This window comes from Scophthalmus maximus, chromosome 6, assembly GCF_022379125.1.
Source record: "Scophthalmus maximus strain ysfricsl-2021 chromosome 6, ASM2237912v1, whole genome shotgun sequence".
Lineage (NCBI taxonomy): Eukaryota > Metazoa > Chordata > Actinopteri > Pleuronectiformes > Scophthalmidae > Scophthalmus > Scophthalmus maximus.
In genome coordinates, this window is record NC_061520.1 from 1,371,695 (window position 1) to 1,390,000 (window position 18,306).

General features: G+C 45.1%; 1 protein-coding gene across 12 annotated transcripts in view; it reads right to left on the reverse strand.

The window, feature by feature from the left end:
• Positions 1-648: 648 nt before the first annotated feature.
• The window catches only part of grip2b (glutamate receptor interacting protein 2b), a 160,817-nt gene continuing 143,159 nt past the window's right edge, over positions 649-18,306 (reverse strand). For 10 of the 12 annotated variants that reach the window (XM_035632358.2, XM_035632354.2, XM_047332704.1 and 7 more), the window contains exons 13-25: positions 16,641-16,786; positions 16,440-16,520; positions 15,455-15,518; positions 15,198-15,343; positions 13,567-13,711; positions 10,937-11,076; positions 10,213-10,440; positions 9,430-9,607; positions 7,684-7,798; positions 7,355-7,571; positions 7,080-7,270; positions 5,575-5,721; positions 649-4,889 (exon numbers count right to left, since the gene is read on the reverse strand). In XM_035632358.2, the coding sequence (XP_035488251.2) occupies positions 4,731-4,889; positions 5,575-5,721; positions 7,080-7,270; positions 7,355-7,571; positions 7,684-7,798; positions 9,430-9,607; positions 10,213-10,440; positions 10,937-11,076; positions 13,567-13,711; positions 15,198-15,343; positions 15,455-15,518; positions 16,440-16,520; positions 16,641-16,786 (1,957 nt within the window). In that variant the 3' untranslated portion in view covers positions 649-4,730. The remainder of the gene's footprint in view (positions 4,890-5,574; positions 5,722-7,079; positions 7,271-7,354; positions 7,572-7,683; positions 7,799-9,429; positions 9,608-10,212; positions 10,441-10,936; positions 11,077-13,566; positions 13,712-15,197; positions 15,344-15,454; positions 15,519-16,439; positions 16,521-16,640; positions 16,787-18,306) is intronic. The other 2 variants (XM_047332705.1, XM_035632353.2) reach the window with 1 other exon arrangement.

Here is an 18,306-nt window from a genome sequence, read left to right on the forward strand (position 1 = left end):
TTTCCATGTATCTTTCTTTATAATATCTCATATTCCCTTTGCCTATTCAATTGATTCAAAATGGATTCCTACATGTTTGACACATTCCTGAAATCTTGATGGAGAACTAGTGCACAAGGAAAGATTTAGTCACATTAACGTGGCGTATTGGCACAAGTTCAAAAATGATTTGTGTTACATTAAAGTAAAGTAAACCAAAATAACGACAGAACCCCTCAATAAAATTAGACGTTTTTATTTTTTCTCATGTTGTTCTCGAAAAGAGAAGTATAGCAGTACACTCTTTGTTTCATAGAAAATGAGCAAAAACAAAAGAGACAAAATGACAACAACAACAAAGTTATACATTTTATTTTCCCTTTTTCGTAATTTTTGTTTTGTATTTTCTTCCCATGTTTTTTCCGGAAGAGTGATGTTTTCTTAGAAAAATACTATATTACATAGAATAGAACTTTACACAATCTGAAAAAAATACACAATGTCAACACATCGCATACGTTACACAATGACCCAATCCAGAACCGTACGACGGCTTGACGCCACCCGTCAACACGTCTTTTAAAAAATGGATTTTAATGTTAAAAGAAAGTCAGAAAAAACTAAAACTAAAATATGTCAAAAGTTACCGTACCATGTAATTATCAGGAATGGGAAGCAAATATTGGAGAAACTTGCATGAGTAACAGACCATTATTACTAATTAGCAAATTTTTCAAAATATGCAACAAGACATATTTTCTCTTTGTGACGTAGAAGTTTCATATGGTTACCTAGCTAACTGTAGAGTCAGTTCAGGATAAAAATGGTTGATTAGTTGGTCACAAACTATGGTAATAAATAAGATAATAATTACATGTAGTAAATTAACTTAAATGTTGATGTAAAGCTACACTATGGTTAGCTAACTGTGATTTTCTGGGGAGTAGCCAAGTTGCTAAGCAACCAGATACTGTACTAACTCAATGATTAGCTAAATTAATCATCGCATATAGCCGCCATCTTCGTAGAAATAAGCTAATGGTGAGTTAACGAGGTACTGTCTCTTAAAATGTATATTTAGTTATTCATTATAGCTGTAACCATTAGCAAAGAGCTAACGTTTACAGCAGCTGACTAAAGGCGAGACGGTTGGTTGTAAGTTAAGCTAATGGTTAGCTAACAATTCACCAAAGTTTTCCAATGTCTGGGCAAAGCTAATGCTAAGCTAATCAACTGTTACCAGTGGTTTTCTTGGTGTTAGGTGAGTTCACTACGTCAAGTGCAGTTATGTGACCAGATAGTTTTTATTAGGATGAAAATGATCTGTCTTGGTCGTATGAAGCAAAGTCAGAATTCTGCAGAGCCACTTTAGCAAATATATTCCCAGCAGTAGGAACCTCGACGTGTGCTTGGTGCCCAACACGACCTCGTCATGGACAACACACACATTTCTCCAGGCTCGTTGTCATAACTGGTCAAGAAAAATCTCCTCCTCTTGGTATAAGACACTGGGTGTTTTTTTAAAACTTATATATGATCCAGAATATTAAGAACACAGTATATCTTGTGTAGTAGGGGGAGTGACAGGCGAGTGACTCACGGTAATAAAATGCTTTTCTCCCGCTGAAAGATTTAAATACTCACTAATTTATAAGAATATTAACTTAAAAGTATTACAGTGTCAGTCCTACATTTTAATCAACACTTAAAGATGTAAATATGCATTTGTAACATAAAATAAAACCACGTTAAGATGATACATGTTGTTTTTTTAAATTTCTCTTCTGTTACGGTTCCGGATTGGACTTGAACTGACCTTTGACCCAGAAATGCATAGGGAGTATGACTGACCACTGACGTATTTACATACATACACATAGAAACCGACAGAACAGTTTTGTTTGGAAGGCTTTTCTCAGCAATGTCTGTTGCTTTTGTTTCTTTTCCTTTTTTTTTTTTTGTCGCTTTACAAAACATCTGGATTTTTCATTTCCTTTTTTGGCCACTTGATGTTGCGTAAAAAAAACAACACTCAGACAAGTTTTTTTTTTTTGTTTTACCGTTGTACATGGAAATACTTACAGTGCATGGTATTCAACAGTGTGCTTCTCTTTTTGTAGTAAGTGCTTGGAAAGAGGTTGCAGTCCCCTTAAAAGTTAATATGAAAATTTTTACTTTCTCTGACAAAAGTCTGAGAGTCTGTGCTGTTTTCAGTCTCGTCAGGGGGAAGAAGGTGAACAGCCCTGAAGAATATCACCACTGTACAATGAAATGTACACCACCTAGCTCTCTCTCTCTCTCTGTGTCTCACACACACACACACACACACACACACACACACACACACACACACACACACACACACACACACACACACACACACACACACACACACACACTCATGTTAAAAATGCTTGGTCATGCTCATACGCGCTGGAAAAGAAAAACGCAGCCATCCGTAGATACACACATGTACATATACATACATATATATAAAGTGACACACACACACAGGCTTCCTCAGTCACACAGACACACACACACACACATGCGGGTGTTCTCATAGGGGGCAGCTGGTTTCTAGCTGTCTTATGTAACAATGTGAGCAAAGAGTGAGAGAGAACAGAAGTTGTGGTTGTTCCTGTTCTCTCTTTGTCTCTCACATACACACACACACACACACACACACACACACACACACACACACACACACACACACCCCACACACACACACACACACACAGTTCTGTCTATCGTCACACACAGGAACATGCATATGAAAATGTGACTGTCCGACCGGTGCGCGCGCGCGCACACACACACACACACACACACACACACACACACACACACACACACACACACACACACACACACACACACACACACACACACACACGTGAATGTGCTCGGACAGCTGCAGTGGGAAGTGCAGCTGCAGCCGCTCCGACTTGTGTAGATCCACAGTTGATCTGGGCGAAGAGAAACAGAGAAGGGTTTTGGCAGCCGGAGACGGAGCGTGATGAGTAGAGGTCACTAGATGACCGTCACCGCGAGGGTGGCGCTATTCGACGCACCTCGCGTCGGGATCTCGCTCGAGAACCGTTCGTACAGTACGTGAGAAACAGCATGTGTTGTGAGCTCCTTTCTCCAGAATAAAACCAACAACCAAACGTGAATCAAAAGGGTTAAGACACGTGCACACTCTCACTGTGTAAAACCGTACAGTACAGTACAGTAGGTGTGGCCACTTGCAGTTTGGCACAAATTTGATCTTAACGTTTGCAGATGACACGACGAACTCTCTCTGCTCCGGACGGGAGCGTTCGCCACCGAATCCGTCCAAAGTGCTGTGGGTCTGTGGTGAAGATAACTTCCAGCATTTGTTCTGTGAATGCTCTTTAAGAAACCTTGATTACAACGGAGTGCCTGTGAACCGTGTCGCCTCCTACAGTGAAGACGATGCTACTTGGTGAGTGCTGGACCTCAGGAGCGGCGTCCTGGGTGCGACCCGCCTCTCGTGTATCCAGTTGTACAGTAACGTTCACTCACAACCAAACTCAACTTGCTTAGTCCTGCTTCTGAATTTTTTTGAAGCATTAGATGCTAAACTGCATCTTGCAGAAAGCGTAGCGTTGCTGCCGTTAAGCGACGCAGCTTCCGCTCAGGATTTTGGTTCTCGTGTCATCGTGTCCTTATGGACCTTATGGATCTTATGTAACGCGTTCGTCTCATGTAAAGATTAAACATGTTCCCGTTGGCTTTTCATTATTTTCTGCCGTCTCTTTTCATCGGAGACTTAAACGTCTTTAGCTTGTGCAGAGTGAAACATACGTTTTTTTATTATTTTGTTTTGTTTATATTTCAAAAAAAAAAAAAAAAGCCACACAGCAGAGTTAATGGCATAAATGTGTTGTTTTTTTACGAACGCGATCAAACACTTTCCCTTCAATAATTCCAATTGAACAAAGGAGTGTTGGGGTTGCTATGACATCATTGTCTTGACCTTGTTAATTGCAAGAATTCTGATTGTCCTTTTGATATTTTTTGAAAATCACCATGCTGACCTTGCGATGTCCAATGAAGAAGTCGCCTGGACGGCCGAGGAGAAAGCTGGTAATCGTTTTGGAAGCAGGAGCCCTCGAGCAGAATCTCAGCAAGGACGTACGTCTGACTCCATCCCAGTCTCATTCCCAAGAAGTAATAACATCTGAAATCTGAGCAAGGCAATCTCTTCATCGATTCACTTTCACCAGGAAAGTTTCACTGAACAACATCGTGGTATAATAAGGCAGATTCCGTCCGGCACCAGCTGACGGGAACATTTCTATATATACTGTAAACCCGTGGCCTGGCGTTAAAGAGCAGCAGACATTACCTCGCTCACATTGCCGGTTTGTTTGTAAAGTAAAAATCACGATTTTTCTTTTAAACAATCCGGATCAGTTGAAATTTTCCTGGTTTGATGTTGGTGAAGTTTGTTGGTGAGACCGGCGGCTGTGATGGAGGCGTTGGATCCTCTGGTGGTTTCACGTAGAAACTGTGAGAAGGGGAGGGGGGGCGACCATCAGCATGCAGGTGTGTGTGTGTGTGTGTGTGTGTGTGTGTGTGTGTGTGTGTGTGTGTGTGTGTGTGTGGTGAAGTCAAATTATTGCAAGCCGGTGGACAGAGTGTTTGAGCCAGTTCCAACTTCATCACCAGTTGTACAGTACGTCTGTGGCAGAGAGAGTGCGTGTGTGTGTGTGTGTGTGTTACAGGTGGAGTGGGTGGTCCAAGGTGTTGTTGTTGTCCTCCGGGTCGTCGTTGGCCAGCGGGTTGCGGCTGATGACCAGCTCCAGTCGGTCGCCGGCCTCCGTGATGAGCGGCACCGCCAGGCAGCAGTCGAAGTCCCTCGTCCGCACGTGGTTCACCTGCACAACGACAGGGGGCGCTCTCTGGTGAAAGCTCGGCCGACACTGACAGACAACAGCGACCGTTGCCTTCGATGAAAGGATAATTTTCCGATTACAAGCCGGGTCTTTTGTTTTTTGGCAAAGCGGTCGTGTCAGCTGACGACGAGGAAAAGTCCCGTCGGGGGAAAAATCTGTCCTGACTCTCGGAATGTTTGGTCTAGTTTGCGAGGTCCTAAATGTTCTGAGACAGAGACAGAGCGTTTCTATGGAGACACGTGATTCTGACGGTTAAACACGTCGCTCCGACCCGGCTCTAACCCCATCATGCACTGACCACTTGTTGATCTCTGTCACGAACCAGACATCTCCTCAATACATTGAGCTGCTGTGATGAGAGTGCTCCTGCTCAAGACGCCCACGGTCTCCGCCCTGCTGATTCCACTGCATCATTCTCTCCGTCACATGAACATGCGGCGATCGTGCGCCTTTTTATAGAACGCGCCCTCCCTCACGAGTCTGGGACTCGCGGAGGTCAAAGCTGCTGACGCTCCGCTCTGCTCTCCTGCAAATGAACAGCTGGATGCAGATCAGGTGATTACACTGATGGATTCCACTCCTGTGCTCAGCCATCAAGAGTCCTGCTTCCTGCCCCTGACCGTGGGACCAGGCGCCACATCCTGTCCCTTGCATGTATCTGTCTTACCTGCAGGATCCTGTCGTAGGGGCTGAGCCCGGCTCGGTCAGCTGGTCCATCGGGTCTGATCATGTTCACGTAAACTCCTTTCTCCAGGAAGCCGTCCGACACGCTGAAGCCGAAGTCGTCGCCCTCCGGGTCCTTTATCACGGTCACCTGCGGAAGGGAAACAAGGAGACGAGGTCGGCTCGCTGACATTTTGATATTTCCGTTCAGACATGGATGAGAGATGGGACTAATTATTTTCATTTCCAGGTGTTGAATGTTGGCTTGGTCTGTCGGGGACTTGACTTTGATTCCAACTTGATTTTTGACATTGAACCATTTCTTTTTGAAAGAAGTGTGACTTCTGTGTGAGTCTGTCTTGAGACTTGACTTCAGGCCCAGAGGTGAGAGTTCCTGCAGGTTCCACCATCATACGTCCAGAGGAGCAAGGCCTAGAAGTAATCGTCATTGTTTGACATTTCTTCAGTCACTCCCTGGAGTACATACCAACAATTTGTAATAATATCTTGTGTGTGCTTTTCCTCCCATCGGCACTCTTGTCTGACCTTTTGTCACGTTCAGCTTCATGTTCAGAGGTTTGTTGGAGGACGTGTTCGTTCAGATAAGCACCGCATGAACCCGTGCGAGCGACGCAACTCAATCATCGTCGTGAACGCACCATGAGACCCGGAAGAATCGACGATACGCATACAAATTGTGACCTTTGTGTTATGATGTGCTACTTTATGCTGCATCACTTCACTGAAGCATGATTGAAACGCATGGCGGACCGCTCCTGAACCCGCCCACTGTGCAATAGTGAACGAGATAAATGCAAAGATGTCTGTTCTTACAATTGGTTAATGAGAGCCAGATGTTCTGACCTGAAATAGCAAAGAGCTAAAAAAGACAGAATGTGAAATATGAATATTGTATGATCCTTTAATGAGGCACCATTTAAAGACTGTTACATTCTGGCCGTGGGCCAATGAGCCCATCAGTGAAACAGCCAATGATTTCACTCGAGTCTACTTCCTCCATTAAGATAACAAATGTATTTCTCAACCGTTCGCCAGCAGCCTGCGGCGGAACCGTCAAACTTCACCGGCGCCTCCTGTCCCTCTTTCTGGACGACGGAAATGAAATGTGTGGGAGAAAAGAATCACGCCTGACGAGAGGAGTCCTGGCGTTTCCGTCACGTCGACTTCTCACGACCCGTCAGGCTGCCGGCACACTGACCACTGCTGCCGGGCCGGTGCCAGACGAGGGATTTGTCAAGAACGTTGCGTAACTCCCCCCCGGACAACAAGTCCACATTCCTGTTCTGTTGCCTTCGAATCTCCAACTAGATGAGATGTGTGGATCTGTATATTTCAGAGGAAAGAACCAGACAAGCGGCGGAGGCTCACTTCCCCCTGATCCCAGTTCTAAGCATGAACGTGGACGAACCTCCTCGTCCCATCAACATTTAATCCGGAGAACAGACGCCACTCCAGGAGACTCTTCCTCGGCCGGAGGTTTGAACTCACTTTGTGCAGTTCCAGAGGCGTCGGGGACAGAATCCCCTGCATCTCCTCTTTGATCCGACGGGACTCCCACGTCCTCTCCGACACCCTCAGCGAGGCCTTGGACTTGGGCTCGTGGTGCAGCAGCGGCGATTGGTGGTCGTGGTGGAGGTGCGCCTCCTGGCTGAAATGGATGTCCTGGAGCAGGTGGGCGTCTGAGAGGAATCACACATTCACTTGGTCAACGGCACTTTTAACACATGGCGGCAAAAAATGTTCTGTCCCGATCTGCCACTGACCTTGGTGGAGTTGGGCCTCCTCGTGCAGGTGGGCCTCCTCGTGCAGGTGGGCCCCCTGGTGCAGGTGCGTGGCCTGGTGCAGGTGCAGGTTTCCCTGGAGCAGGAGGGAATTTCTCCGCAGTGGGCTCATCCTGCTGTGGCTCATCATGGGCTCAACCGCAGTCTTGTTCGCGCCATCGACGCCCAGACTGATGGCCGTGCCTGTCATGATGGACGCCTGCACAAACACGTCACTGTTCGATTTCTGTAGTTCGTTAAGGAAGGATGCTAACATGTAAGTGTTAGCCAGGGGTGGTTGATCAAGGGAGGATGCTAACATGCTAACTGACCTCTATCTCTCTGAGGAGCTCTGATTGGCCGCAGGTCTCCAGGTCCTCGAGCGCCTGACACCAGAAACTGTCGTCGGGGTCCAGCAGAATTCCGTCTGCTTGTTGGCCAATGAAGCTGTCGCACACAAAAAACCCTCACAAATTCAATTTTAAAAAACGGCTGCTTCACAAACAAGTCGTGTCTGGATAATAAAAAAAAAGACACAATTTTTTTCGAGATAAAACAAACCAACTCTTTTGACTCAATCTTGGACGATCTTCCTCGTCACGTACTCGTAAACTGCTTTTTCTCTATTCATGAATACGTACTGTCTCCAAATCAAGGCATGCAACATTTCTCTTCCTCACACACGTGACATGTATTAGTAAGCTGCTATGACCACAGAGCGTTGCCAGGACAGGAAGAGACTATTCGCTCGGGTTAAATCCAACATGAGTAATCTTTTCTTCCTTTTTTTTTTACACTCAATACCCTCGACTGACCAGATTAGTTCACTTTCACTGTGCAGATCATTTTTTTTTCTCCCTGTTCCTTTCCTCCCCCATCAGTGTTATATAACCCCAGCCAATGTTGCTGGCCTCACAAGGCTTAACCTCCTGACGCACACACACACACACACACACACACACACGAACAGACACACACTCACACACACACACACACACACACTAACACACACACACAAACACACACGCACACACACACACACACACACACACACACAAACACACGCACACACAAACAGACACACACACACACACACACACACACACACACACGAACAGACACACACTCACACACACACACACACACACACACACACACACACAAACACACGCGCACACACACACACGCACACACACACACACAACCACACACACACACGAACAGACACACACACACACACACACACACACACACACACAAACACACACACACACACACATGTACACACACACACACTGACAAACGCACACACACACAAACACACGCACACACACGAAGACACACACACACACACACACGAACACACACACACACACACACACACACACACAGACAAACGCACACACACACACACACACACACACACGCACGCACGCACGCACACACACACACACACACACACACACACACACACACACACACACACACAGACAAACGCACACACACAGACACACACACACACAAACATGAACACACAAACACACGCACACGCACACACACACACACACGGAGACAAACGCAAGCACACACAAACACACACACACACACACACATGTACACACAAACACACACACACACACACACAAACACACACACACACACACACACACACACACACACACACACACGAACCCACAAACACACACACACACACACACGAACCCACAAACACACACACACACGCACAGATCCCCCGTCACCCTCGCTGACGTCCTGACTCAAACATTCTCACACACTCTTGGTGAAGCCGCGAGCATCACTAACCACAGAATCGATCGCATCCCTCGGTTTTCACGCCGGGAATATTTGCTCGTAGCAAAAACTAGAATTATCTGAATGTGAACATTCTCCAGACTTAGAAGATTTGAAGCTCTTGTCAGATTTAAGACATTTTCAAAATTGAATATTGTTTGGTGTTGGGCTGCTGGTTGAGCGAGACACTCGCATCATCATATTATAACTTTGCATTGGAAAACGAGTGAAATACCAGGAAACGATCTAGACTTGTCCCGTCCTACCCCGGTGGTTTGTCCCAGTCGTCCTCACTGAACCCTCCGTCGCTGAAGGGGTAGTTCTTCCGGTGACCAGGAGGAGGAGGTGTGGTGCTGCGCTGCTGCTGCTGCTGCTGCTGCTGCTTGGCGCTACGCCACTCGTGAGGGTGGAGGGCGATACCGACCGCTTGGTTGTTGTACGTACCTACACAAGTACATGGGCATATAAAGATTTCATGGAAGCAAATCTCACCACTCAGTCCTTCGCAAAATGTTAACGAGGGATTTTCCAGAGGTTTAAGGAACAGATTAGTCTGGAACTGCCAGACCAAGTCCCACGTGCGAGAGCAAACAAACATGAGCTCCCTGTTCTTAAAGCTGCAGTGTGTAATATTTAGAAGAACTTATTCGCAGAAATTTCATATATTGTCCATAACCATGTGTTCATATAAGAGTTAGATATAGTTCCATGAGACGGACCGACCGACCTCCGTGTGAGTCTCCATGTTTCTACGTCCTGTTGAATACGGTTGTTGAACTAAACGTTCCAGAATACGTTCCGTTCACGCTGCCGGAAACAGGAAATGGAATCGGAGGTGCGCCGCCATAAAGTGTCCCCTGTCGGTCGCTCAGTTGGTTGCGGTTTGCAACTTAACCACCAGATGGCGCCAGAAAATTACAGACATTACACACTGGGGCTTTAAGTTTCCAGACGACTGACATAATACAATATTCATGTTTTTTTTCTCTCCATCTTGTGCAAATGTTAGTTGTGTGAATATGCTTTGTGGTGTGCGTGTCCATGCTGACCTCTCAGTCTGCAAGTGTTATTCCACCACGTACCCTGGCTGCCATAGCCGGCGTCCTGCCCGGAGCCGTCCCATGACTCCATGGCGGAGTCCACGCTGGGTATGGTTGTGGAGTACAGCTCGGACAGCTTGTTGGTCTGCTGGCTGTCCGTCAAGTCGTCGTCCTCGGTGTCACTCAGCTCGTTCTCCGTCGCGTCGTCCGCCTCCGCCGCTTTGCGCTCGTCCACGTCTTGGGGAGAAGAGGTTTGTCCGATCAAAATTATCATCAATTAGAGAAAGATGACAGGCCTCTGGATTGTTAACATGTTTAGTACAAAGATCGCAGTCGGGCAACATGACATCATATTCTCAAAGTAACACGCAGTTGAGAATTGTTTTGGTTTGTGAGCGGCCATTTTGAAGCCTCGGCTTTGGTATTTTGTTCGGCGCCATCTTGTTTTTTTTGTATTATAACTTCTATAGGAACAACTAGTGGAGTCGCCCTCTGCTGGTCATTTCAAATAATAGCTTTCAGGCATGTCCACTGTAGCTTCCCTTTCTGGATCCGGTGACTACATCCACTTTCATATATACAGTCTATGAAATGAAGTACAATCGTGTGAAAAACGTTTGCAGGGAATCTGGTTTCACTGTCTAATATCACTGAGCAGCTCGGTCTCGGTCTTTCCAGAATATAAGGCCCAAGCGGTGCAGTCGAAGTTGCCAGGAAATGTTCTCACACTTACTGTCGAGCAGTTTCTTGATTTTGAGCGTGACCGTCTCTCCGGCCATCTGCAGCAGGTGGATGGCTTCGCTCAGCGGTTTCCCTTTCAGACTGACGCTGTTGATGGCCAGGATCCGATCCCCGACGTGAATCGCCCCCGTCCTGGACACACACGAGCAAAAAACATCACGCATCCTCACACGGACAGCAGCGGTACGTAGATCCTCCGGGAAGATGGACTTCTGACCCTTCACAGGGAAAGGAAAAAGGAAATCTTCCTCAACAAACGTGGTCAATATTGAAACAAAACCAAAATCGATTTCCAACCTGCAGATCAGTTCAATACACAAACTGAACGGACATGTTCTTCTGGCTGCAGCCAGGTTTCAGTCATGAAGAATGAATCACAGTGATGATCAGTTATCACATCATTCACTAACAAAGACTTAGATGGGAGTGACCTAATATTTAATAATCCACATTTGATTTTAGGTTCATTTATAGGCCTCGTGTTGATCTTCATGAGATCCGTGTGAGTCACACCTCTTTTATTCACCCGTGGTTCCGATAGTTGAAGTGGTCGTGGGGCAGAAACAGTTTCTATGGGTGTTGTGGGGACGACCGCTGTAATAGAAGCGCAGAGAAGCGTGTAAGACTGCAACTCTGAGATGTCACGGGTTTGACCGAGTCGGGTTCCTACAAATGAGAGCTGCACCATCCAAGGTCGGATGAACGGCGTCTCTCCGCAAAACAGTCCTCGATGTCGCTGCGTGCTTCCACAGAGGCGTCCTTCATCTCCAGCTCTCATCTCACCTGCCTCATATCACACGTGCATATTTCACATATGCGATGAGAGAAGCGGCTGTTTTTTTATGACGGGGACAGAACGAAGGAAAGAGAAGAAAACGGGTCGGCGCGGATGTTTTCCACCGAGTGCACGGATGCACCGGCGGTCGCGTCGTCTTCATCTCTGCACTTCGCTCCGAGTGGAGCCGAGCCCCATTTATTTATAGAGCTTTTAGCAAACAGGTCCAAACAAAGTGCTTTAATCGACAAACAGTTCTGAACAATTACATCACAAACGGCAAGAAACGGGGTCACAGTGTGTGTGAGCAGTAAGCTGTAAGCTGCCTCACTGTGTGTGTGTGTGTGTGTGTGTGTGTGTGTGTGTGTGTGTGTGTGTGTGTGTGTGTGAAGTTACACGTGAGCTGACATTTTGTCGTGTGCTCGACTGGATGGAAGCTGAAATTCCCCGGAGGACGATTATGAGTCAGGGAAACATTATGTCATTATGTCATCTTCTGCTCAGTAACACGATATCTGGTATGATCATAACTTCTATATGTATTTATATCTCCACCACTCATCAAGACACTTAGCTTCTCACGTTACTGTACTAATTTCCTAATTGATCATTTAATTACTTAATAACACCAATAGAAACTCTTGGAGTCATCAGAACGTTGACGTGTATATTTGAGATATCGCTGCAGTATCAATCATTTTTCACAAATATGCAAATTGGAAATCGTGCGTCTCCTCGGGCACGACACGCCCCCATGCCCACATTCCTGAGCAGCGCCGCCGTTACATAACACTGCAATAACTATCATATTCATTGAATTATTCATATTATTTATCAGGCTACGATACAATCTTTTTTTTTTCCACTTATATTTAGTTGAAGAACTTTATTTTTGACCTCTTTTGCTTATTTTTTATTAGACAGTTGGCCATTTTCTATATTTTCCTTTGTATATCTGATTTGAGGATGACACCTCGTCTCGTTCTTTGTGTGAACATTGACAGTAAAGATCTTGAATCTTGTCCTTGTCTCCTGTTACTGACAAGAAAAATATGTAGACTTTGTTGTTTTGAATTACCTTCAGTCTTCTTGTGTTTAAAAAAACAAAACCTTTCTGATTATTTTTAGATTTATGCGAAAATACATGAAATGTCCGATGTGGTAGTCAAACTTAAGGACTCCACTGTGTGTGTGTGTGTGTGTGTCTGTCTGTCTGTGTGTGTGTGTGTGTGTGTGTGTGTGTGTGTGTGTTTGTGTGTGTGTGTGTTTGTGTGTGTGTGTGTGTGTGATGAGAGCTGCTGCTGCTCTCAAGGGGAAAAAAAAGGTCACGACCCTTGACCTACGGTCCGAGGCCTCTGGGTGTCGTTGGTATTCCGAGGAGCGACGGTCGGACTGTCCTCGCTGCCGGGGGCCTGTTTATTCTGTTTGATTAAGTATGTGACTCACGTGTCTGCGCATTAATTGTAAAAGTGTTTCCTGGATTTCAGTCTGGGTCGCGTTCGGGGACACGATGAACACACACGAGTCGACGCCTCGGCCGTCACGTCAGGTCGGTGGTTCTCCATTCGTCCGTTGGAGCAGCTCCGTGTCAGAAGGTAAGTGATTTCAGAATCCTCTCGTAAGTTGGAGCGAACACAAACTTCTACACATGCAAAGTACAAATACCTGCAACAAGACGAGATGAGCCGAGGGTTTTGAGGAATAACACACGTCCAGGTGCTGGAGCGAAATATATCAAATATACATCCTGAAGTATGTGAAACCCGAGCAAACCGAAAATACTCAGCTTGAGGCCACACATCTCAGAACACATCAGACTGTGTGTGTGTGTGTGTGTGTGTGTGTACCTCTCGGCCAGGCCTCTCTTTGTCAGGCCAGATATAGTGATGGGGTCGAAAGGCTCCTCGGTGCCTGAGATGGTGATGCCCAGAGGGCCTCCGTACCGCTTCAGCTCCACCGTGTAGATGATGCTGCCCGACGTCTCCTGCTCGTCTGGTACACACACACACACACACACACACACACACACACACACACACACACACACACACACACACACACACACAGTGTATGTCATTCTACTGTATCAGCTATAAAGACAGGATGATGATAATAATTGACATGTCTGACACACAAATTTTCGTTTTGCAAATGTTTCCGCGTGATGAGATCACAGAACACAAAGTAAATTCAGAGACACACGTACACGAAGTTCACGTCGCTCGCGCTGGGATCTCAAGGCTAACTGGCTTTAGCGACATCGCATTGCGTGGATATTTCAACTCCAATATTTCGACACGAGCAAAGTGACGTCGAAATCCACGTGCGTCGCCTCATGCATCGACTTTGTGTCTCATTGCGTGGAGAAATTTGCGTCGCGCTCAGTATGAACCACAGTAACACATGAAAGGTCACTCGGTGACACCAGAGGTCACTCGGTGACACCAGAGGTCACAACGACCAAATCAAATATTTGACATCATTCACCGACCTTTTTTTTAATACATTGATGGAAATGTTGTAAACACGGTCGAGTGTCTGATATCGTTTGTCTGCTGATTCCCTTATGAATGAATAGAAATACGTTGTGTATATGAAATATCATTTATATGGTATGTATATCGTTATTAGGTAATTTATTAATTTGAATACACACACACACACACACACACACACACACACCCCTCTCATTCTCAAGTCATCACTGGTGAAATACACAGTTTCCATGGCAACCGAGGAGAAGACTGCCTCATCATTATGTGTGTGTGTGTGTGTGTGTGTGTGTGTGTGTGTGTGTACATACATTCATGCTGTTGTGATGGTCCACGTCAGGGTCTGTAGTATTTCAGTGAGTATTTCAGCAAAGACACACACACATTTGTGTGTGTCTTTGCATGGAGTGTGTGTGTGTTTATAGCCTCTGAGTCATAATCTAACACGATTACACAATCGCTCTATCCCTCCTCTACATCACATCACATAATCACAACGCACAGAGGAACAGAGAGACGCCTCTTCACTGTAACAACAACAACAAGTCGCACGCGTTCGCTCAACTCGTCCAGTCACACAGATCCAAGATGGCGGCTGTAAGACTGTTAGAACACGTGACCACTAGCGACCACACGGAACCTTCCTCATCTGGATCAAGACTCCATGTTGTTCGTGATGCACAGACTTGATGTGTTGTTGTATTATAACTGCAATTATTATCATTATTATTATTTGGGTTTTTTTATCATCTCGCACTGGATCTAAATGTCGTTCTCTCACAGTTTCTTTCTCACTGGGATCAACAACGATGAGTCGTCCTGTGTTTTATTCCAGAGGAAGACATTTTACATCTGGAGCAGATATCACTGAGCGGTGGACAACATCGCCACCTGGTGGCCAACCACTGTCATTGCAGCTCTCTTTTAAATATGATTCTTATTCGTATTCTTATTATTGTGATCTTGTTGACTGATCCATCATTTACCAGAGTTGTCTTCATCTTTGCGGATCTTCAGTTTGACGAGCTCCTCACACTGATGGAGGATCTGCTCCGCGTCGTCTTTGGAGCAGTTCTCCAGCCGGATGTTGTCGATGGCCAGCAGCTTATCGCCGGGCTCCAGAGTTCCTGTTCTGAAGGGGGGTAAACGGATTAGTTTGAATCATGTCACACATAATGTACGACCCTAATATTAACTAAGTATAAACATAATAGAATAGAACAGAAAGGCCTGTGTGAGGTACCTGTGGGCCATGCTGCCCTTCTTGATGTCAGAGATGATGAGGGGCTCCCCTGGCTTCTTACTGGCTGCGGAGGGAGATGACATCACTTTGACGCAGAAGCAATAACAACAAAGTATAACGTACTGCTGCTGTTTATTATGGTCATAATATTTATTATTTACAATATGTATGCATATATATTATTTTTGCTCCACATCCATACATCACTGTACTTATTAATCACATTTTTATCCAAACCACTGCACATTCTTAGCCTCTTTTATATATAATGAACAGTATAAAGCTTTTTTTTTAACAGTCTTCTGTAAAGTTATTTCTTTCAATACTTTTATTGTATATTATTCATGGATTCCTTTTGACTCTTGGTGACGCCGTAACAAGTGAATTTCCCCGGTGCGGGATTAATAAAGTCTCATTTTATCTTATTTTATTCCCTATGATAGAGATTTAATTTGACTTTGTGTTTTAATCACTACAGGTATAAAAACATTTTCATCCTTCCTCAGTACTTGTGTCTGTAAAAATTATATTTAACATGAGATTAGTGCAGAGACATTCTCAAATAATTCATGCAAATAATGGATTTATTCTAGATTTAGACCCTTGTTGATAAATTTAATTTTTAATTGATGTTACTCATTTTCTCATTGGTGACGCCATGTTACAGGGACAATCATTGTTTCCTGTTGTTACCATGACAACAATTAACAGAAGTTAGCAGTGATAAATATATTTTTAATTTTTTAATATTGCACACGTGTTCACAAGCAGAACTAAATTTCAGAAGAACTGTCCAGAGATTAGAGACGATACATGTACAGTATGTGGAGTAAGTCACCGTGTCCTGCTCTGTGACAACCAGAAGATGGCGCCATTGCACCATCCACTTAATCAGCATATTCATTTATATATATATATATATATATGTATATATATATATATATGTGTGTGTGTGTGTGTGTGTGTGTGTGTGTGTGTGTTCTACCACTGATGGTGAGCCCCAGCTCCACTCCTCTCTTCTTGGGCAGCTTGACGTGGAACGTCCCGCTGCTCGGCACCACCGACTCTGGAACAGAAACACACAGAGAAACAGAAAAAATATATAAACTCTTCAACAAATATTTTTTTGTCACGACGTTGAGCTCGAGCTCTCGTCCCCGACACAGTGACTCAACTCTTCACCAACCTGCGACGTCGAACTCGATGTCCAGCGAGACCTTGTTGGTCAGAGCGGCGTCTCGCAGGAGCTGATTGGCTTCCTCCAGCGTCCCGTCTTCGGTGGGGATCCCGTTGATGGACAGGAGGCGGTCCCCCACCTGGAGCAGGCCACACCTACAGCGAGAGTTACCATGGTGATGTCGGAGTTGCCTTTCAATATATACAAAACTTTTGAAAATATATTTATAAATATTAGGGGCAACCCGCTTCACAACGGTAACAAACTGCGGCTCAGATTCTACATCTACAGTTTTCATATTCACCGACACTCTGCCTTTTGATAGTTTTAAAAAAAGTTTGTGTGTTAGCTATATATTGTATACTATAAATAATACAACACATCAATACAGATCAATCACTGCAGATGAATAATAGGTTGATAAAAAGTCAAACCAAAAAATGTCAAAAACAAAGACTGGTTATTTTTTTTACTGTACAGTGGCAGTGTATTTCTTTTAACTGACTACAGAGCAGATATATTTAGTTTGTTCAGCTCTTTTCTAAAGCAGATAATGAGAATATGTGATTCTGACATTAAGGAAACTGTGGTTGGCATTAATAATCAGTCCGGTGTCTTTAACTATTATGATCTACTGTTTGTTCACCAGTTAATATCTGTCCTCTGCCTCATTTACACATTTTTCTTATCGCACAGTCTTGGGAACGATCTCACTCCTTCACTAATCGGATCCTGTCGTCTGTTTTCGTTCCTCCCTCCTTCCTTTCCCTGGAGATCTATATTAGACATGTCGCTCAGTTTCAATAATCCAGCCTTCATCCGTGGATACATCCAACAGGCCGTGACGACGGCATGCGGTGAAGAGGACGCTCATTAATACACACACACACGAAACCACCACGGATCTCATCGCGGTCTGCTCGTCGTGAACGCGTGGCGGTTCCTCCCCGAGAGAAGCGTCACGTACAGACGCACGTCGGCGACGAACGTGAAACGTCAAGCGTCACTTGTGCGGACAAATGTCCACCTCCTGAGTCTGTTGATGATATTAACTCTGCGTCTTGACGCTCTCGCTCCGTCGCCGTCTGCGTCCAAGTCCAACGTGGCCTCCGACTCTAATTGCTCCGAAAAATATGTCGTAATAATCAGAAACACCTCAGATATTTTTACATTAGACTAAAAGTACCCGGTAGTTTTTTTTAAATGTCTCCCACCAAAAACGACAACACTGGTTCACGCCGGACTATCGCACTCGCAGGTTCCTTCTGGGATCAGGAGACAACAGCAGAATACTTGTAGATTAAAAAACAATCTGTTTGTTGTTTTTTGTGGGAGGAACTTTTCCATTCGTCCGTTCGTCCTTAGTGGCTAGAGCTTCTCTGTCGACACGAGTACACTTTCTACAAATGCACACAACGGACAAGTTTAGATTAAACTTTGCCGGAGCACGATTCAGAAAACACAATGTATTATTCATGATAAGTGATGAATTAATAATCTGCAAACTGTTCATATTAAAAAGGGAAACTGAACAACAGTCACAGAGGAACCTGCAGCAGGATGATTACAGGCTGCGGCGTTAGAGAGACGAACGTCCTCGCCCGGTCCACCGCCGCGCCGGATTCTTTTATGGATGAAAAGGACGATAAGCTGCGGTTCGAGTATGATTCAGGGT